General features: G+C 43.0%; 1 protein-coding gene across 3 annotated transcripts in view; it reads right to left on the bottom strand.

Annotated features, from left to right (window-relative positions):
* Positions 1-18,705, bottom strand: part of KIAA1549 (KIAA1549 ortholog) — a 151,688-nt gene extending 132,983 nt beyond the window's left edge. For all 3 annotated transcript variants that reach the window (XM_086754620.1, XM_086754637.1, XM_086754628.1), the window contains exon 1: positions 18,556-18,705. In XM_086754620.1, the coding sequence (XP_086610746.1) occupies positions 18,556-18,670 (115 nt within the window). In that variant the 5' untranslated portion in view covers positions 18,671-18,705. The remainder of the gene's footprint in view (positions 1-18,555) is intronic.
* Positions 18,706-23,096: the final 4,391 nt, after the last annotated feature.

Here is a 23,096-nt window from a genome sequence, read left to right as displayed (position 1 = left end):
TAAACCATGAAAACTCTGTATCAGTCTCCCCTAAATTCAAGCCAACAGAGGCAAGCACAAGCAGTATCATATCCTGTTGGTTTGCCATTTACTCCAATAGAAGGTGACTGAAGTCAAAGGAAAGGAGAATTAGATTCCATGCTACACGATTAAACTCCACATGTCTGTCTTTTACAGCACATAGCCAGAAGTTTAAAAGGACAGAAAGTAACAGTGCAATCTTCCAGGCCCCTCTCTGGCTTAATTAATTTAAGAAATCTTGCTTAAGTTAGATCTTAAATCTCCTGCTTTTAAAGTTTCCAACACAGTAAGTTGCTCTATGGTTAATTATTCCTCATTGTTACAAACCTTACATGTAACTCCTAGTCTAATGTTCTTAAGCTTCAATTTCCCCTTACTGAAAATCTTTCCTATCTAATCCAAGGGTTTTTCCATTACAGAATCCATATTTTCCACAACACAGACATTAAGTCACATCTCCACTGTTTCTAGAACATGTTAATGATGCTGCTCTTTTTGACATTTTCACCTGGAAATATCCCTTCCGAAGCCTCATGGGGATATTCTCTGAACCATCCCCAATTCGCTAATATCCTTCCTGATCAATTGACACTAGTAGCTACCACACAACAGTCACACACACAGGTAAGAAAACCTTCCAGCTTCCATTCATATGTTTAAAGATTATTCCCAACCACACAAGTGCACAGTGAGCTCTTCTCAACAGTCTACCAAACCCTTCCTCCTCTTAATGCATTCCCCTTCAGCCCCAAATCACTGTTTTTCAGAAGTTCTGGCCATTATATCGGTAAGGCCTTCGCTGCTTATTTCTAGTCAAATCAGCTTAGCCTCTATAGGCTATTTGTACAAAAAAAAAACCAAACAAAATGAAGCTTCCTACAAAAATTTTATTCAATATACTAGTAAACAAAGCCCCGTACAGTGTGTTAGTGTCTGTTCTATGGCATCTTTAAACAAATGGGTTTAATTAGCTTTTTAATCTAAAGCTAACGCCTAATAGCAACAGATACCTTAGTGGAGTGCACTTTTAAGGACTCGGCTCCCACGGGGTGCATTACTCCCAATTCCCAACAACATCCCTGCAAACCCAAAAGTCACTTTTTGTCTCTTTCACACTGCCAAAGCAACACCTCTGACACATTTAATGCACTCTAAACCAACACCACCCCCTCACGTTTGCCAGGTAGTATCCTACACTTACCACGCGTTGGTCTGGTATACTGTGTGATAATTTGTAATAGTTTGTGACAGAATGCAATAATGCTGTTTAAAATGACAAATGACTGCACAGAACACTGCCCATAAGATGCTAGCGAAGGATTAATCTGGAAGAAAAAAAATACATATGTAGTATCTGGTACAGCTGTAATAGTAGGTCTTTCCATAGTCACAAAACAAGAGTTTGTACTATGAATATTTAATAGTTGGTTCATAAAGCTGGTCTAAAACAACTTTAATAGAAGTATAAAAGTTGTCATAATCTAAAACCTGAATGCTCCTCCCCCCACAGCCAAAGAAGGAAAAGGAAAAAGTACTCAGTAACGTTTTTCACTATCATAAATTCAGTTTTAGTAAACAACAAGTGTTTGTGGTAGCTTTCATTAAACATACTAACACTCGTTTCTCACGGCAAATATGAAATTGGATAATTGCCAGCATGCTAACATATACCTGCACAGGATTTCTTCTCTCCCCTCACCACCATTTTTTCTATTAATTGCTCTTACTGGGGAATAAAACTACTCAAATAAGGATTTAAAGGGAAAAAAAGCCTTCCTTCCTCTGTTATTAGGGACCCAAAAAACCCCAAACCATGACTAAATTTGCTTACTGTTTTTTATCCTATTGTAATGCCAAGATTCAAGCATGGTCCACTTACTTTCTAGCACGTTAAGCCAATCAACAAAAAAGTTTCATCTCCTCTGTCCTTCCTTCTCTCCTATCCGGTTCAGTTCCAGGTTTAGAAAACCAGAGCATTTTAGCAACGCTTCCCTCCTCCTCTTCATCAAGAAGCGTTTAATTTCTAAGAAACAATATACAACAAGCAAATGTAATCATCAAGAAAATAATCAAGTTAACTGGAAGACACCAGACCTTTGCATGGAAGACAGTTTCCAAAGGCTTTAAGTTGGCTAAAATAGAGAAGATTATTCCCATTTTAAGCATTTCTGAGGTAAATTACCTTGCTTGGAGTGTTAATCTCACCATAAACTGAAGTATGCATAAAGTGAAATAAACAAGACATTAAGCCTCTAAGAAGCAGTCACTGGTTATCAAATGCCAGTAACATGCCAGCATCTGATCTCGTGGGTGCCATAAGGTGATGCTGTTGACATAAGAACAATGTTTCTCTACCTGAAATATCAGCACCTGTCTATTTGACTCCTCTATGAAGAAGAAAAATCTATATTTTAAAGGACAAGCTATTGATAGCCCTCTTCTATCAAACATCTGGGAAACCTCAAAGCATCTTTAGTTTCATGCCTGCTCTGTGGAACTCAGTGACTGATGAAAAGCACTTCACCACATAGAGCTTGCATCAGTCCCCTTCGAGAAGACTAGTTAACCTGCATGCAAGTCCTTACATCTTCCTCACATGCAAGTCATATCCCAATATTCCTACAATGCAGATATGGGAACACAAATGAGATTTAAAAAAAAAAAAAAAAGCTATGAAGGTCTGACTACTTAATATAGTACCACTTCACAGCAAAGACTCATGTTGGTGTTTCCTGTAGAGGAGGTTCCAGTAAAGTCCATCTAAAACAAAAAAGACTGTGTAATAAGGAAATCTAATGAAACCTGGCATTTCCAACACTTGTAGTTTTCCTTAAAATGTCAGCAAGTTCAGATCTGTACAGTGCTCTTGGGCCTCCTGGGTTTGTTTTTTTTTTTTTTTCCCTTCTTCCTCTGCAAGGGATTAGGAAACTGAGAAGTTGTCAGTTCCCAAACTGGTTTACATAAACCAGCCCTAATTAAAGCTGAAGTCTGTTACAGTCAGCATCATGAGAGATCTTCACATTTCTCTGAGTATCTCAAAGATCATTATACTGCTAGACAGGACAGACAGAAGATACACCTATTATTGACCTTCAAATAATTACTGAACAGAACCCATGAAAATTATCAGTGTGAATGAAGTGAAATATCACTAAGATTATATGTTGAAACATATACTTCTGGAAAATCTTCCTGCATTAGTTCTGCAAAATTTTATTATTGAAGCTAACTGTGCAAAATAGCAAAAGGTATAAAGCTTTTACATCATTATGCAGGAACATATCAGGTAGTCTGTTTTTCCATGAAAGCCTATTCTGTCAAAAAAGTCACTCTCCCTTTTAAGTACCACTGAGAACTGCAATACTTTTTTTTTTTAATTTAGTCCCAGAGTTGTATTAGAATTTTTAATGCTTCGCATCCATGGGATACTTAAATCATAATTAAAGAAACCACAAGGGTAACACTTCCAGTTCCACACAAGATTGGAAAAATACAGTCTCTCTAAAGTGTCCTACGATACGCACAGCCTCAGACGACTCACTTTTACTAGCTTCTCCCTGATGAGGCTTCCTTTTCCCAAGACACTGTTCCATCATTAAGCCAACAGACAAAGAAAGAAAAAATACTGAGTTCAGTATCATTTGGCTTTAAGAAAGACTACTAAGACAAAAATTAAAACGTACCAAAATACTCTGTAATAAGAAACATGCTGGCTTATATTTTTCTCCAAAATATTTCGCTATTCTTTTCTGCTCCCAACCCTTGTCAGTGTTCCTGCCGCCCCTCCTGTTATGGAAGGCAACGCAAGCGGCCCCACACCATTAATTTAATTCTTCTGCTCACAGGGAAGATGCCATCAGCAGCAGCTGCCAACAAGTTCGCACTCATAAAACTTTGCAAAAGTCTGCTGGAATTGATGAGCGCACTCCCCACAAAATATTTTGTCTCCAGTGATGATAAACAGTGTTTTTAAATCCTGTCTCTCACATGGTAATGTTGAATCAGGCAAGAAACCAAACATTTCCGCTACCTACTTAATGCTGAAGCCTACTGATTGGAATCTTGCTCTCTCTTGGATGATGCAGAAAACATCTAAAGCAGCAACTCTTCAGCAGGTAGACAGCACGATCTATCATAGATACTTTATCACCTGAATTCAGTCAGGTGCTCAACCTTTACCATTTCATATTGGGCCACCTGAATTTTAACTCCCAAAATTGTCTTGCTTTTCACGCAGTCCTGGACAGCCTAGCTTGCCAAGTTAGGACCTCTGACACCTCTAAACGTGTATGTGTGCATTCACCTCAGAACACCCAGGGAGGCATTTGCTGCCCTATGGACAAGCGTGGCTCGTTAGACTGGAACAGATTTATAGTAAGGGCCTGATCTGCACGTACAATAAGACAGGTGTAACTACAAGGTGGTTTCTATTTGATATAGTGTACAGGAATAGAAGTGAGCCAAAAATGCAATAGCAACACCAGTTCAGCCAGTAGCCCAGCCAGTCCCTCCAGGACGTCAAAGCACAAAGCAGGAGCAGCGGCTGTTGCGCAGCGAAGCAAGCAGATGGAGGGAAGCCTAGGGTGCTGGCAAAGCTCGGGACTTGCAAGGCTATGCAGTGAGAGCCGATGCAAAAACAGTGTGAAGGAACTGAAGTGCCCATGGGGGGACTGAACAGAAAGTCACTTTGATGCTAGGGCAAGTGTTGAAGCCAGTCCGGAAACAGAAGGCATCAACCATAAAGAAGGATAAAAAGCGTTAGAAAGAACACTAGTTCTCTAAACTTGTCAGTTACATGTCCTGGTTTTGGCAGGGATGGAGTTAATTTTTCCTCTCAGTAGCTGGTATGTTTTGGATTTTGTGTGTGAAGAATGTTCATAAACAGCCTGATGATACCAGTTGTTGTGAATGAGACCAAGGACACCGTCCTGCTTTCCAAGTCTCGCTAATTTGCAGATGCAGGAAGCTGGGAGAAAGACAGACAGCATAATTGATCCAAACTGGCCAAAGAGAGTATTCCATGCCATAAACGTCATGCTCAGTATATAAGTGGGGGCAGGCGAGGGTGGGTATCTGCCTTCCTGGCATCCATCCTTCCTGCTTGTTTTTGCTGGCATTGTTCCCCCTACCTTGCTGGCTCCCTTTTGCTCCTTTGCTTGCTGCTCGGGTTTGTTTCCGTGATCGCTGCTCGGGACGGGCTGTATCGGTCATTGGGACATCGGGTGGTGAGAAAACACATATTGTTCACTTTGTATATTTTTTAATATCCTTATATTCTGTTATTATTGTAGTTTTCCCTTTTATTTTAGTAAATTGTCTTCATCTCAACCCACGAGTTCTCCTTCCTTCCCAATTCTCTCCCCCATCCCCCTGGGGAGGGGGAGAGTGAGCGAGAAACTGTGTGGTGATTTGGGCTAAACCATCACATACAGAAGTGAGAATTCTTTATCTAGACAAATTATAGAGCTTAAACTTTCTATACAAAGTAGAATATGACTGAGGACCAAGGAGACAGTGTAATTCAATCATTCGTATGAATATTAACTTAAAGAAAAAGATTTTACTATGTACTCTCACAGTTGAGCTACTTAACAATGCTTAAAGATCCGCTTGCCTTTCAGAAGATGAAAGTTCCAGAAAGAACAACAGTCAAAAATTTCTAGTAAGTAATCAAGTTCAAATGAGAAAGAAGTTGCTGTTAAAATGAAGGTTTCTTAATAGTAGAGGCTATTTAAGATCAAGCAAGTTCTAATCCTTGCTCCTTCACAAATTAATTTCAGAATAAATTAGAGCTCGGTGCCATCCTGTCAGTGACAGTTGTGTTTTGAAAGGTTCTTGCCACTCCCTTACATCCCCAGATACTCATTTCTGTGCTCCAGAGGTGCCAATTCAATTGTTTTCATGACTGTGCTCAAAGTTAGGGTTTCAAGAATTATCCCATTTAAAGAAGAAAACACATACCAAAATAGTAAAAATATCCCAATGAAGTACTGATTTTAAAATATAGCCTACACAAGAACCATCCAAAATGCTAAAGTGACAAGCTAAGAGACAAATAACAGAAATATCTTCAATTGGATTTTCCCCTGCGTAGAATAACACAGAGCCTCAGCTTCATAAGAAGGAAAATCATTCATGTCTGGCAAGAGACTGCACTTCTGCTTTCTTCCTCCTCCCTTTTCTCCAAGTCTTCCATTCCCCAAGAAGAAAAAAACCCCACCCATGCCTAATAAGTTCTACACTCCTCCTTAAGAGCTTGGAAGAAGCATACAGACTGCAAAACCAACAAAAGCTGGAATCACGTAATTTTTTTTTTTTTCTGGTTTTCAGTAGGAGGTAAGATGGAACTCCCCGCAACTTTCACTCTGAGACAGAGATAAAGCAAAGAGGGTAGAATATACGGGGGAAAATAAGAGGAGCATAGAAGGGAATGTTGATACATTTATTTAAAAAAAAAAAAAAAAAAAGCGCCCATAAAAGGATTTTCTTCCAAGACGGGAAAAAAGCGGAAGAAAATGTTTTGAAGTTTACTATATTGGATAAAAGAAACCATGTTATCACATTTGTAAAGTGAAGTCTCTTGTCCTTGTACCTCTATTTGAACAGGTATGTTTTTATGACAATTCAACATTCCAGACAAACAACATAAAACACTGACACTAAACAAGGCTGAGCTCTAAAGACTAGCTTTGACTTTATTACTGTTGTGTCCTCTGATTCAATTTACACAACACCTGGTGTAATGTGTAAAAACAGAGGAAAATCTGGTGAGTTTACTTGTTTAAAATAGAAATTGATTGGTTCATGAACAGCCCACTTACCAAAGCATGATTTTTATTTAGAAGTGTGCCATTTTCCATAAACACCAACAGAGAACGCTATGAGGAGGTCTGCGAGATTTTTTGGATGAAAAACAAGCTATTGATATGACTGTCGGAGACTACATCATCACAAGTCATGCTACTCTAACTCAACTACACAACCACTGAATAAATTCTGCATGAACTCAAGTGTTTAATAATAATTAAAAAAAAAAAAAACAAAAACTTACACCTACCATGTTCTTTTCAATTTCTCAAATACAAAAAAAAATCCTGCACAGTGAGAAATAAAAAAACCTGTTCCCCCAAAAGACTATGAACAGGAGTTTAATTATGACACATACAAGACTTCCGTCATTAATAACATATCACATCAGCTTCAATTTACTTGTCTTGGATATTCTTTCATGAAAGTAAATCAGCAAAAAACCCAAACATTCTTTCTAAATATATAGGCTTCAAACAATACTCCTACTTCAATATTTTCCATCTAGCTTGAGATAACAGAGCTGCAATGAAATTCTTGCCTCAACTTAACAGTTCTACCTTCAATGCATTTGAAGCAACAAGCAATCCAGTCCCAGAAGTTAGAAAGGAGGCAGTAATACTATTTCTTTCACACTACAGCAACAAGTCAGGAAGCATCAACACACGTATAACCTTATAAAGTTTCCAGGCAAGATGCACTCTACAAAAGTCAGCACAACAAAAACACTGTAGGTTACAAAGACAGCTAGTCTAACAAGAGCTTTGATCATTTGGAGTCCCCATCTCGTAAAATTGCCATAGCTCCCTACTATTCTACTTCTTTCCAGCTGACAGACTATTTTCATGCTTCTTTAACATTACAATAAAAGAAACGCTCAACGAAGGCATTGTAGAATTACCAGAGTAAACTGGTATCAGGTACTGTATGATGTAGCTCCTAAGGTGAGCCCAATAGAAACAGAACCTGAGGCACAGCTTCCAGTTAAACTTTGGGAGAGTTCATACAGCCAGTCCTGCACAGACAGTCTTCAACCCTTTTTGCATGCTTCAATCATGGAAATAAACAATCTTATTTAAAGTCTTCCCTTATCTCCCAAGGAGGGCGGGGAACCCAACAAACGCCAAACCAAAACACATGCATGTTAATGAATTGTAAGTACAAACCAGTACTACATGCCTGAGCTTACACGCGTGTTCCACATAAACACCTGCTGTTTTGGGTAGCTGCTTTGATTGCCTATGACAAACTATATTTAACATGCACCTGTGCTTTTCACCTGTCCTCCTCCAAATAATTCAGTCCACAGGGATCGATGTTAAACATGCAGAAGAATTCCAATAGCCATCATTTTAATTCATACTACTGGGAAAATTTAATTTTTTTCCAACTCTCTCAAAACTAAAAGCAATAAATCTCAAAGCAAGCCTTCACAAAAGCCAAGTCCACTAATTCATTAGAAATGTAACTTCTGATGTATAAGAAATGAAATTCGGAGCTTGAAGTATCCACTCAAATCAAAATGCTTGTCTTTGTAAAGCATATTAACTCTTGCACCTGCATTTGGAGGAGGCAAAAATGTATATATTTTTGTGCTTTTAAAAATACCTAGAAAGCTATTTAACATTGCATTTACAGAGAACAAGTTTTAGATGTGACCTCCAAGGTTGATACTATTTAGGAATGAGGGAAAGTACTGCAGAATATTTCTGAAGTATCTTACCTAAATGGCACAGATGTTTGTACGGAGTACAATACAACATAAAGTTGCATTCTGTTCTCCAACAGTGTATTTTATTTCCAAATATAAAATAATACAACCATCCTAAACTGTCAGTGCAAACTCACACCAAGTAGCATGTTTTAATGATGGTATTCAAGAAATACATAAAACCAACTAAATTTGAGTGTTGTTTTTAGTAAATCTAAAATAACTCCTTTAGGACTTCTAGAGCTCTCTTTACCTGACCTTGGTGCTTAACAAACTTCACACACAGTAAATAGCCACAGTAAAAGCTGAGAATCATAAGAATTAATACTCCAGTACAGAAACTATGTTCAGTTTTGTTTCTAAGTTCCTAATGCTCCCAGGACTTTAAGAAGATTATACTTTCAAGTGACACTGTCTACTTGGAAACCAGTCAATTTAAAAAGAAGCAAAATGGATTTCCATTCATTTCACATTCCTCAGCTATCCTAATCCTTCTGACAATATTTCACAGTTTTAAGAATCTGGCTGTGGTAGAAGCAGCAAAAGTAACTACTCACAGAAGAAAAACTAAACACACTAACACAATTTATTTCTTTGAAACTTCCTTGCTTGTACTAATACTGGATAAAATATTTCTTGACAAAACTTTGATTACTATGTTGATAAGCCTTTACATATTTTTTTTGAACCAAGTTACTATAAAAAGCACATGCAGTCTGGAAAGACAAAGGAGAAACTTTTTTTTTTTTTGTTCTTTCAGAGTGGAACAAATTACATCTTCTAAAAATTCAATGTCAATGGCTGGGAGCCCAAATCTGTTCCATCTTTCAGCATAAGAACAGGAAGTAAGGTCACCGTCAGCTTCTAATTGAAAACATCTTCAAACCAGACTTCTGCTCTAGATCAGGGTTTTGTTCTGTGACATGCAATTTCTATCCCAATACATCACACAAGTTAGCTACAATTCAGCACCAGCTCCAGTTTTAAACACAGACATCCATTGAAGAAGCTACCTAAATTAGAATCCAGTGTAGCTGATAAACAATTGTCTTCCGTCTGTTCAAAAAGTAACATGATATTAGCGCAGAGGGGTCTGCTACATTAATGCTTGGAGTTTTGTCTCCAAATAATGCTGAACTAAATCACTGTGGCTTTGTGGTTGAGCAGCGCCCGCTGCAATCCGCATGCACGAGGTGGAATTTATTTGCAACAGAATTACAGGCCACAGGAAAAGGTGAGACGGGCTCAACACCCACCTAGAAGGAGAATAAACAGCCCCTGCACCACCCTGCAGTACCAAACTATTGCCTTTAAATGAGGAAAGAACTTAAAAGAGTATCCACAAACTAGTTCCATATGCTACTGGCTGGGGAGCAAACAAAAGGAGACTTCTCATGTAACAATGACACCAGTTTGATTTTCTTATTCAGTATGAAAACACTCAATAGGAAATCCAGTCTAAAATGTTGTGAATTAAGAAAAAATAGGCTGAAAACAAAATCTGTAAATTGTATCAATACTACCTAAGAAAAAAACATCTTTCTCTATATTGTCGACCTCTCCTATGTCACCATTTATTTTCAGGTGCATTTAGAGTTCTCAAACATATCTTACTAGGCACCTGTGAGTTTTCTACTAACACTGAGGCCAGTTACCCCTCTAGAAAACACCCTATGCATATGCCTCAGTTTCTTCTGCCTAGCTCTGGGACAAGCTCTAAAGTGAGAATGCTCGAGTCAAATACATAGGGGAGCCACGAAAACCTCTAACTTATCAATATCACGCACCCCTCTTCTTACCACACTTATCAACTAAGCCTTCCACCATCAATATCCTAATCCATATTCCCAATTTCACCCACTCCTACAGTCCCAGCCTCCAGTGTTACCTTTGGTGTTCCTTATTTTGGTATCTTCCTGATCAAAGTTCCTGTCCTCCCTCTCTCACTCACGCTGCCATACCAACTGATTTCAGATAAAGGGTGCAAAGACAGTTCCCCACTGTCTGAACTGTCCAGAAAAGCTTTGTCAGGAGACACTTGCTGCAGAGCTGAGAAGTACTGCACACACCTGAGTGGAGGCCAGCAGCACATGGCTCCAGCCAGGACATCCACGCTGCCGTCCTAGCAGTGGCTGCTCTGGTCAGGAAACTCTGCCACCTCCTAGTCACTTGGTGGGGCTCCCACTGTCTCCCAGCTACTGAAGAACAGAAGCTCAACGCAGACCCCAGCCATGTGCCGCACTGGTCAGCAGTACACACAACGCAGGCAACTGAAACATCTGGTCTAGCGCTATTTATTTGCTCAAGTCGCCCAATTGTCTTGCATCACTTAAGACCTCTTCCCATCTCTCCCTTTCCTAAGGGCAAGGGTAAATCCTAAATTCTGTGCGAAGATGAACAAGTTCCCAGTTTGGGAACATACATACATTTCATAGAAATATCGACACAGTGTTTTGAGCACTAATATTGCCTGTCTTTCCATCCCACCCATTAAGTATACAAATGCTAATGATTCAGTTGATGAATAAAGATAAGACATGAAGAATCACATCCACACCATTCACTTGTACCTGTCCTCTCAGTGATAAGCCATGCAGTATCATAAAACGCTTAAGAAACTGAACTTGCACAGAGACTAACTTAAAAAAATTCATCTGTTCCTCCAACCTGTCATTACTAAGGATAAAGTCACTATAGCAAGGATTACAAAATATAATTTGAAAGCTTACAAAACTGTTAATCCTAAAAATCAATCATTCAAAAGTTAGCAAGTGTCATTACTAAGGCTACCTATGAAATCCTAATTCAGCTTTTCTCTGCATAAACATTACGACACAGTATTTAACTATATAACCACAGACGACTACTGCATTTGAACAGCACATCAAAGGCTGAACAGACACTGGCCCCAATGTTGCACGTCTGCACATTAATTACAGAATCTCACAAAAACAGAACTGCAAAATATTTCAGGTGATCTACTCCATCCTTCTACACCACTGTGGAATCACTGTTGCAATACACTTCTGTTAGACCATTATATGAGCTGTTCTTACCACTCCAGTGACAGACCACGTTATTGCCCCAAACCAGGTATTTCAGGGCTTCATTATTCCCACTGTTAGGAAGATCAGCAGTCAGAAAGCCTGCCTTGTTCACTGCAGTTCAAGTCTTGTACTTTTCTTACTCAACATAAACAATTGTTTATTACACTTCTTTGTATTTAACTTTCATTTTTGAATGAAGTCCTGTCCATATGGTTTTTTGGTTCTAAATTAGGCAACCCCAATGCTTCCGCACTCTGAACTCTCTCCAGTAGCCTGTCTCTTCCTTGAAGGAGAAGGTCCCATACTAGACATGGCATTCCAGCTGGAGCTCTTCTGCCACTGAAGAGAATGAACGAGTTATTATACAGGATATATCAAAGACCACAACCCATGTGTTCATGAGATCCAGCACCACTGTGATCCCATTGAATCAATCACATTCTGTTTGTGATCCACAAAGAACACCAGATCCCTTCATACAGCACTGTTACACTGCCTGCCACCCATCCTACAGCTGTACAGGTTTTCAGCCCCCTCAGTATGATACTGTTATGCACTCTCCTTACTAAAAGGCATCTGGATTTTCACGCCCTTCTTTCACTGTTTCCAGCATTCCTCCCACCTTCTCCCCTTGCTTGCTGGTGAATTTTAGCCTCTTACCTCTATTTCAAACCACAAGACCAGATGGCTAAAGCCAATCCAAAATTCTATACAGGGAATTAATTCATAGAAGAGAAGCCAAGCAGGCAGGGGATGTAGGCTGAAACTGCTAAAACTGAAAGTGGGCAAACATCAGCAACCGTAAGTTATTTTTATGAAGATTTTATTTCTAAAAAAGCAAATAAAATCCTACTACACTTTGATAGAGCATAGTACGTTTTCTCATCTATAGTCTTTGGCTTCCTGATAAACTTTTCTGCTCACTGTTGTCGCATCTGAACATTTAATACTATTTTGAAAATTAAACAAAAAATTATATCTAAGAAATTACATTTTACAAATGGTGAAACTAAGAAACAAGGTCAAATTCAGAGTGCCTGATTTGACACATTAATAAGTATTTAGAATTACACATACAACATCTATTCAAAGACAGCTCCCCTTGACTTCTTTGGCAGCTGCAAGCACTCAGCATTTCTGCAACACAGATCCCAGAGGTCTCACGTCCAGTAAATGAGGAACACACAGCTAGTGACCACCTGTGGGAAGCTTGGTTTAAGCAACTTGCTCACATCACTGAAACTCTGTAACAGCAACACAGTTCTATTGTCTATGACAGCATTCAAATTACATTAGCAGCGAAAAACCTTTATTCAAACCTCCCTGTTTCCTGCCTCATTCATTTCACACCTTTAAACATCTGCTACAAAAGGTGCAAGAGTCCTACAGATAACTTCTCCATTTGCTATCCGACACCCATTTCTCCCCAGAGCAGGATCAGTTTTGTACACTGAATGTGATGAGGGTCCTCTCTGTGTGGGTATGTGTACGTACAGATACTTACATGCAGGTGCCCACATAGCTGTAAATATTATCTGTATGGATATACACTTTGTAATCATGTGAGTATAGCTGTACCATAACTTACAGGCACAGAAGTAGTTTAAGATTGTACAGGTTATTGTAACATCAACATTTCCAACTTGCTGATTCTTGCCTTTGCAGTCTTCATATGCTGCTACAATTTCTGTGGAGGAAATTTTCCAGTTTTTAAAACAACTGCTGAAAAACACTTCTGTCAAAAGCCTGAAACATGCACATTCACGAAGTGTGCAAGGAGCAGCAGCAGATTATCATCCTCCTGGCTGAGAGGTGAAAAGGGCCAACGCTCTGAAGCCCTGGATTCTGCGCCAAATTCTGGAGAAAGTGTCCCAGAGCAGGGGGCACACAATTCCCTGTCCCTAAATTCCAAGTTTGATGCTTTCAGCCACATCTCTTCCAGTCCTGCCCCAGTCCCTCATCTTCCCTACTTCTGATTCTTCCTTTCAACACTATTTTTTGGAGGTTTATTATGCTTTTTTTAAACCGAGGCCATCTGTGTTTCCCAGTGCGCTTAAACTACTACCAGGCTGCACTGCTTATTCTTCTACAATTAATTCCTGCATTGCAGTTTCTCTCATCAACAAACCTATTTTCCACTCCTGATCTAATGTTTTGCCTCCTAGTCTTTGTGTTCTGCCAGTTCCAGTTTCTTTCATCTCACAAACCCTCTTGCAATTTGTGTGTCTCTTCCCCTCCTACAACTCCCACGTTTCTGCACACATCTCATCAACGAGCAGAAAAGCAACAGGAAAAGATACGTAGACCTTTCTCTTACTCCGGCTGCTTAACTAAATCCAAGCCTCATACTGGCTCCTTCTAAAAGCCTTCTCTCCGTTTCCCCCCATGGGCCTAATGCAATCAAGTACCGCCACACAACACCGCACCACAAGGCAGATGCCCGAGTGTCCGTAACAAAAGAAAAGCACTCCACTACATAGCACAGACACATCCTTAAACACAAGGCAGGCAGGTGCCAGTTCTCAGCTCTAAAGCTCAATCCAGTCCCACTGCTGGAGCAATTTAGACCAGACTTCCCTCTGGAAGTCTATCTTTCACATATCATTTTGGCCTACGGGAAGCATGCTTAGTACGCTTGCCCAGGTGGCACATACACCCCCTGGTCAGCATTAATAGGTAGGTGAAGATCCACAAGAATAGGATATATCCAGGTTTTAGCAGACCAAAAAAAATGCATCATTGCTATCGCAGCCATGTGTGCCTAAATTCGGTTGTTACAAGCTTTTGAAAAAAGTCATTTTCAAAGCAGCAGCAGAGAAAACATCCCCTTCAGAGCAGACACAATCTGCCAAAGTTTAACTGCATGCTCCAAAGCATAAGGGTATTAAAGTTGTTCAGAAAAGACGCTGGCAGAACTCAAAGTAGAAACCATTGTTTTCCTCTTGCCTCAACATCAGAAGTAGCTGAACTCTTTCAACTGACATTTTGGAAAGAAAGAAAAGCTTCAGCCCATAGCAAAATGCACAACCTATAAAATTTCAATTGACATAAAGTTTGTTCTTGACTCCAGCACAAAGCAGTAATATTTCTTAAAAGCATCTTATAACATCTTACAGCTTTAATAAAAGCTAGCACCATCAGCTCAGTACACCATTTTCCAATATTTATTCCATGCATTTTACATGCAATTAATTACGTTGATGTAACCAGTGATGTGACAACTGATGGTCAGTTCTATCTTTGTGCTAGGAAGAAGACACCACTAGCACACTGCTCTTCTGAAAGGTTTTCCCTTAGTCTTCCAAGACAGCTGACTCCCATAACACCAACAGCTGAAAACACAGCACATATAGGGAGTGTCAATCAAATTTCCTATTGAGCTCATGTGTGTTTAGCAACCACTAAAGAAGAGCACAGAAATATATGACACTTAAAGGGATAGAAAAGACATCATATCATGCAACTCCAGAGTGCAAAACTGGCCATGCTGACAAGGACTCTGAAAATGTGATTCTCACACATGAACCGAAAAAGAAATTAAGTCTGCATTGTTCATTTAATGCTTCCATTTGACTTCACTTTGGGATTCTAAGCCAAAATTTAGAAGACAACTTGCACTATTTCCTTATGGTTTTTTACTTCTACATCGGTTCCCATGACACCCTGTTTAATAACTCTTATGCAACTAGTGTTATTCAAGCTGTATGCCACAACGGGCCAGGCTGGAGACACACTAGTAGTTAAGGACATCATCCAGAACAACTCCTACACAATTAGTGTTATTCATCCCATACACCACAATGGGCAAGGCTGGAGACTCACTGGTAGTTTAGGACACCAGTCATAAACAAATTTACTTTCAGAAGAAGGAAAGACATGTCTCCCACAGCTGAAGTGAGACTGTATTATTAAGAGGTCTATTCTGCTTCACTTTTCTCCCAAGCAACTCCTTCCCACAAACACACACATTCTGAATTGAGAAATAAGAACTGGGCTGTCAGAACCTGCCCCTTACCACAACCATCAGCTTCCCAAGACCTCTTGGAAAAGAGATGTGCTGCAGCAAGAATCACTGCTCTTTAATGGGTCCAGTGCCTGAAATCTATTACTCAAGGTAGGTCAAAGCTGTTAAAGCCTACTTTGTTAAAGACATGCTATATTTCAAGTCCCAACCCTGCCTGAGAAATCTAAGACCTCTCTTCACAGAAAACAAGTGTCACTCACAAAACAGACACAAACGAACAAAAAGCTGCACTGTCCACTAGCTTGTTTAGCATTCAAACTTCTTGAAAGAACATGCAAACAAAAACCACATTTCCTCTGGCAAGACTACAAGCATAGCTTGTAGACACGAGGCTGACATAAATAAAGCAAGCACAGCATAGAAAGCAGTCTTAAAGGGAATCCTCCAACTATACGGATCTTCTGTGAAAATGAACTGGAAGCAAGCTTGACAAGCTGAACTGGCCACAAGAGACACGATGCCAACTCAAGTGTCTGCAACACACTCATGCAATTAAGTTGAATAAACAATATCCTGCAACTGTCCCATAAGGCAGCTACATCTGATTCCTTGCCTGACCTCTACAACTTGTCTGTGGTCCTCGAATCTCTGAGGAGGCTCCCCGCAGACTTTTCTGAGTCCGGCACATAGCTCTCCTCTCTCCCATGAAAACAGCGCAGCAAGACAAGATAAATCCTCCTGATTGTCAGAGCAGGAGCTGCACAGATTGTGCAACGGAACAAAAGCAAAAAACACAGCCTGGGCTGAGCAGTAAGATACTCACAGAGCCTGACCAAAGCCCTAGCTTACAGAGGTGCTCAAATGCATGCCTACCTTTAGCATGCCAGCAGCCTCCCCACATACTAAAGAGTTCGGCATCTGCTTCACTGTGGAAGCTGAAGCCCTGATTCAGCGACATGTGACTTCAGTGGGAGCCGGATCAAGCATTCCAAAACCCAACTTGATTTACTACTAAATTTTCTTAAGTACTGACGTTCACTTTGCTATTTCAACTGCAAGCAAGTGGCTCTAACAGCCATTCCACTCTTACTGTATGCCTCTTCTGCGTAACTCAAAGCTGGCAGGATTTTGCTCGTGCTGTTCCTAAACTGGTCAAGACCAAACAGCTCTGGAAAGCAAATGAACTGTACCCAAGAGATACTCAGGGAATTGTAAATCTGTTGACCAATTAAGTGAATGTTGTTGTCCAAGTCTAGCGCAGATGACCAGGACACATCTCTCCTGTTTCACACCACCCACTGTACCATCAAAACATTTCAAGGCTGAAGAAAAGATTACGATAAAGAAAAGAGCAAGTTTGTTCTTAGTACACTAAAGTTCATTGTATACGATTCACATGCCCAGTGGAAAGAGAAAACGTACAGGACTCGCAAATGAAAACAGCTTGAAGGCTCCTGCTCTAGACTGAGCAGGATAGCATCGCTTTGGGAGAAATCTATTGTCTCCAAGCGCTCTCTTCCAGCAGCCCAAGCACTGGCTAAGTTACATAATATTTCCAGTGTTGTTTTTAAGTTATACAAGAATGCACAGTAATCACCCAAAAGTTTACAGAAATCCACAGCAATGTTTAATTAAGAATTACTAAGTATCAGACAAACAATTAAACAAAAGCCTTCACTGACTTACTATGAAAAATCTAGAAAAAGAAACACAGCCATTCTATTAAACCCAAAGAGGCAAAAACCCCCAAGCAAATCTCCAACTTAAGAACCTACTGCTTTGCCTTCTCCTATTTGTATGCAAAGCCTGGTCCATTTAAGAAAAAGACCCTCCGAAGCTTACTAGAAATTATGAACTTTCACGTAGGCTGGAAACGGAATGTCTGTTGTCGGCTACGAAGAAAGCTGGCGCAGAGCGTGACTTCCCTGAAAACCTAACCAGTCACCACCACCAAAACACAAACTACTTTCTGAAGTGGAAATAAAGTATTGTTAAAAAAGATAAGCATGTTTTATAATACCAAGGCTTCCTAAGCACACAACAATAATCACCATGATTACTGTGTTCAAATAAAAGAATCAACATCAGTTGGCCCGCTTCATGAAATAGGTTAATGCAGGTTCTTATCACTTCTTACTTCTTATCAACAATGTATGACGTTGATTAAAATGTATTAATTTATACCGGTTATCTACCAAAAAGAAAACCCACAGCTACAGCAAAACTGTGCCTTTCTACGAAATTGTAGTTGTTGCATTTTTTTTAAAAAAAAGTACTAAAGATGAACCAAGAGGTGCTAGGGGAGCAGAACCAAATGAGACATCTTTGTGATTAAACGCTCTGCTTAACTACAGACTAATTTCCACGTCTACAGTCACCAGAGAAAAGAAGCAAGAAAGAAAAAAAAAAAAAAAAAAAAAAAAGGGGGTCACCGATCCCTGGCTATTTCGAAATAATCCACCGAACACACCAGCCTCCGAATCCCGACCGGTCCTCTCCACGCACAAGTCACGCCACGGCTGTGCCTGCAGAGCAACATTTCTCCTTTCCGAGGGGCTCCGACGCCTCCTGACCCGAGAGGTGAAGGAGAGACCAGGCTGCCCCGCACCCCCGGCACCGCAACTCCGGGCGACTCCCCACACGCCCCAAAACACCGCGTCCCCCGAGTGGCACGGGAGAAGGCTGCCACCCACACCGGTCCTCTCCACAGAGCGAGTCCCAGACATAAACACCCACCCGGCCCGCTCCTCGGGGGCTGCCCACGGCCCCACGCGCGGTTGGCCTGCGAACAATGCCCGCGATTTCTGGCGGGGCTGCCCCGCAGCGCCGCGCGCGGAGCCGGCCCCCGCCCGCCCGCACCACCGCATTGTTACCGGCGCTGCCTCCCCCCCACCCCCCTGCGCCCGCTAACCGACACCGGCCCACAGGCACGGCTCGCCCCCCCCCGCACCCCCCCACACCTGCCGCGGCCCGGCCGGCCCCGCGGGCCCCCTTTGTTCCCTTACCTGCGGCGGGCGAGCCCCGCAGCGCCGGCACGGCGAGCAGCAGCGGCAGCAGGGCGGGCAGCGCCGGCCGCCACCGCGCCGCCGAGGCCACCACGAAGCGTGTCATCCCCTCCATGGCACCGCACGGCACGGCACGGCACGCCGCGGCCCGGCGTCAAGTCATCGCGGCCCCCCGCGCCCGTGTTCCCCCGCCACCCGCGGGCTGAAAGGGCTGGGCGGGCTCGGCGGTTCCTCCCGGGCGCATCCACCGCCGGCGGTGGGGCTGGGACACCCGGGGAGGGGAGGCCGCCGCAGCCTCACCCCGCCACCCCACTCCCCACGCCCACCCCGCGAGGAGTGTTCAGGGGGGGGAGCGCCGCGCCGCCAGCCACCTCCCAGAAACGGCGGAGGCGGGGGCGGGAGCGGGGCAGCGGCGCCCCGCAGGGCCCGCAAGCGGCTCGGCTCGGCTCGGCTCAGCTCAGCTCGGCCCGGCCCCTGGGCGGGGAGGCGGAGGGGAAGCTCCCGCTCTGCGGGGCAGCGAGGCTCGCCCGGGCGGCTACGGTCCTTCACGTGGGAGGCGGCGGCAGCCCCGACCCGGCCGCCTGGCGCTCCCTCCTTCCCTCACTCCCTCCCCGCCGGCGACGCGCTGACCCCGGCGGAGGCCCGCCCGCGGCGGCGAGCGCAGCCGGGCCGCCCCACCACCTGCGCGCGCCCCGCCGTCCGCGTCTGCGCGGGGGCGCGCCCGCCCCGCCCCCTCCGCCGCGCGCGCGGGGGCGGGGGCGGGGGGAAAGGGAGGAGCCAAGGCCCCCGCCCCGCTCCCCGGGGGGAGGTGTGAGGGGATGTGGGCGGGGCGGTGCCAGCAGGCCCCGCCCCCGCCCGGCCCGCGAGGCCCCACCGCCCCCTCTCCCTCCCTCCGCCCTCCGGTCACACAGCGACCGCCCCCCTCAGGCGCGGCGGGAAGGGATCGAGGTCGTCGGTTGGCTCCTCGGTAGCTCCCGGTGACCGGGTCGGCCCCAGGGCCGGCTCCTGGTTTTATGCGGGGCATCCCTGTTTCCCGGCTGCGCTCCCCCGTGGCGGAGACAGGCGGGGAGGCCCCGTCCCTCAGCCCGCTGGCCAGGCCGAGCGGTGGCCCGGGGACAGGCCCTCCCTTCCCACAGGCCGCACGCAGAGCGTTGGGGGCTGAAGTAACACCAAATGGCCAAGAGGGACAGGAGAAGGTGCGGCGATGAGGGCATAGCTACGTGGCAGGGCATCCACGCAGCGTTAGTGTTGCTCTGGTGGGCACCAAGAGCGGGTGGGCCCCTTCACCACGGGGCTTCTCCTGAGCCTGGGAGCAGGGACGAGTCTGGCAGTTGCTGGGCAGCACCAGCGACAACTGGGAAAAGGTCCCACCAGAAAGCAGAGCTGGGCCCACCTAGTTACCAGCTGCACTGGCAATAAAGGAGGCTAACGGTACATCAGAGGATTTCGGTCACAACAAGCACACCTCGCTCCCAGAGAAGGATGGAAGGAGCGAAGGATTCGTTTTGCTGACATACAGAAATGAAGCAATACCCGATAAACTTCAGCTGTACATCACGCAATGCATGTCACAACGCAATATCACGCAGACTGCAAAGGAAAAATCAGGCATGGCAGATCCTTGGCAATGTAAACAGGCGAAGCTGAATTCAGCCAGACTATGTCAGCTGAAGATGTGGCTCAGTTGTAGGCATGATGAGTAAGGGGAAGACGTGAAACCTGAAAAACCCACTACTTTTCGGTTCGACATTTTCAGGGTCAAAAAGGATGACTTTGGCAAGGTATCAAAGGCAATCACTATGATGAGTACTTCAGGCCTTCTAGCACAAGACCTATACTTTCTTTCTAGAAGTCTCGGTCAATACGATATAATTTTCTTCCATTTTGTACAGTGGAGAGATGTTTCACAGAAAATTTTGTGGGTGATTATAACCTATATCTTAAAATGAAACTAAAAATCTAAGCTATAACATCTCATGCAAAGATGTTAGACATTGCAAAAAGAAGATGACAGTGGGACAAAAAAAAACCCCATAGTTTTTTAAACATCTAAAAAAACAGAATGCAGAAAAACTTGCATAACACCCACCTTTTTCTTTTTTTTTTTTTACCTCAGCAAATAACAAAAAAAAATCAGGGCCTGAGGATTGTTTCTTTTATATTGAATTCTGATAGAGACAAGTATGTCTCTGATACTCCTTTTTATTTACTAAAAAATTGAGATTTCTGTTTCCCAGAACCCATTAGGAATCAAACAGCTTTTTTTTTTTTTTTATTTCGCCCGTTGCCAGTGTCCTGAAAACAGCTCAGCTCAAAAGAGGACTCTAGCCTTTTTTTAAGAATTGCATACCCACCATTTGTGGATATGTGCCATGTCAGGCACTTCCTTGCTGCCATCTCTCTCAGTTTCTCTTGTCCCTCCCAACATCCTTAGCAGATCTGCAGTGCAGGCTAAACAACAGCCACCAAAAGCTTAAAAACCCCCACTTCATTCCAACACGCCTTCATTGTAAGCAGTGGTGTACACCCTGTGTCTGGCATGTGCAGTTACACAGTCTTTCTGTTTGCAAAATGTGGTTTTCCTTTTATTTCAATAAACTAGCCCTCAGAAGTACTCAGTAAGCAAACAGGAATCCACCCCTGCTTCAGATTCAGTGGGAGCTTTGGCAACTAAGACCCTTGAAATAATTTCAAAACATATTTTAGATGCTGCTTGTTTTCTCTTTCGCTGAAAGATGCCACATTATATCATTGTCCTCCAGTAACTGAGCATGCAAGGCTGCCCGTAGTACATTTCAGATTGCCTGTACGTAATTTGTTTCACAAAGATCCAAAGGTAACTTCCCAGGCTAAAGCGTGAGACAACTTCTCTCGCATTTCTGCGATGTTATCCATAATGAAATCCACCGCAACTGCTAACTCATTCACTGTCTCAGCTAACACGATTTCCTGCTCCAGTTCCTGGAGTTCAGTTCACTAAAATAATCTTCCTGTCTTGTGTTTGGGTTCACGTTCCCCAGTTTCAGTGTCTGTTGAGACCGAACTGGTATTTATGTTATTTCACCGCTTCCTAGGTTAATTTAAGAACTGTCACATTTGATCACATAGTCGCTATTCCCTTGCAATTTCACACGTTCCACCAGGCACCTCCAAATTAAACTCCCATTGTTAAATAACAACCAGCATTGAAAGAGGAGCCGTGAGGCAGCTACCTGTTACGCTACAGTTCACCCTCTGTTGGGGTCTGCTGTTTCCCAGAAGGTGTGAAGGAATTTCCCTGGTCACGGATGATCCTCTGTCCTGCTTCGCCGCCTCTTTAACTGGAGCCACGCTTTGGGGTACTGGTTACAGCTTCAAGCACGTCTCAGCCTGGACGTCTCTTTCTGCTTTCCTCACAACTTCAGACTGTGTCAGTGCGTCCTCACCACCTTCTCTCCCTCTCTGGTCCTTTTCACCTATTGCAGATGCACAGATAAAAGGTGCTACAGAATAACCAGCAAGAACTTCACTCAGCTGTCCCTTGAAGGGCTGACATGCTGGGATTTGTGGTGGAGGCTGTGTTTTCCCTTTCCCTTTGGAACAGCAAAAATAAAACACACCACCTTACATGCTTCTGACAAGTATCTTAAGTCAAGAATGACAGTTATTGATAATAACAATATTAAAAAACCCCAACGATCTATAGAAGACCTCCAATTTCACTAAAACAGAAATCTGAAAAAATATGACAGATTGTGCTAGGACACTCATACAAGCTGGAAATCCTGGAATCTGTGGCTCTCACAGGCTTCCCTACATTGTCACTTGCAAACTCACAAAGTGAAACTAGCTATAATTTTAACTACATTTTACTCTGCAGCTTGTAAATGCATTCATCTCAAGAAGTAACTGAGTTGGAGGGTGAGAAATTCTCGTTCCGATGCTACTCTACTGTGGTCTTTGGTAGCATGGATCAAGATATTAGCTCCCTCTGCTTAAGGGGAGATGGGAAGTAATCTTTTGTAACAGCGTGGCTCACAAGGGTTATTTACTTACTGGTGAATGACTTCCCATTGCATATACACCAGGAAGTTTTTGACATTACTGAGCTTTCCACTACAGTGACGGCTACTCTGATTTATCATTGGGGCAAGACCAAGGATGCAAAAAGGTCAAAGGCTGTGCAAAGTATGATTAGATTAATGATGGCAGGCTCCACCTGGAAACTGTGAGCTTGTTTTCTGAAAGATGTAAGAAAAAAAAAAACTTGTGACATTTTGAATAGAAACCTCAGAAGTGAACACACACAGGGGGACATTTAGAAGCTGCAACCTCAGCAGTGGAAGTGAGCACCCACACTACGATGACAGAAACAAGAGCGTCCTCAGAAGGCTCTTCACGGAAGTGCTCACTACTTCTTGTCACCAAGGTTTTGCTGGAAGAGAAGGTGTAAAATTAGACACTCTTACAAACTGAAAGTACTTTCCAATCATCTTGCTTTTCATAGAGTATGTAATACACAAATCTAGAAACCTGCTTCTCAAAGTGGCACATCAAAACAC

Source organism: Chlamydotis macqueenii, chromosome 1, assembly GCF_036417535.1.
Source record: "Chlamydotis macqueenii isolate bChlMac1 chromosome 1, bChlMac1.mat, whole genome shotgun sequence".
In the NCBI taxonomy this organism is placed as follows: Eukaryota; Metazoa; Chordata; class Aves; order Otidiformes; family Otididae; genus Chlamydotis; species Chlamydotis macqueenii.
Note: the sequence above shows the minus strand (reverse complement) of the source record. Positions and strands in the feature narration are given on the sequence as shown.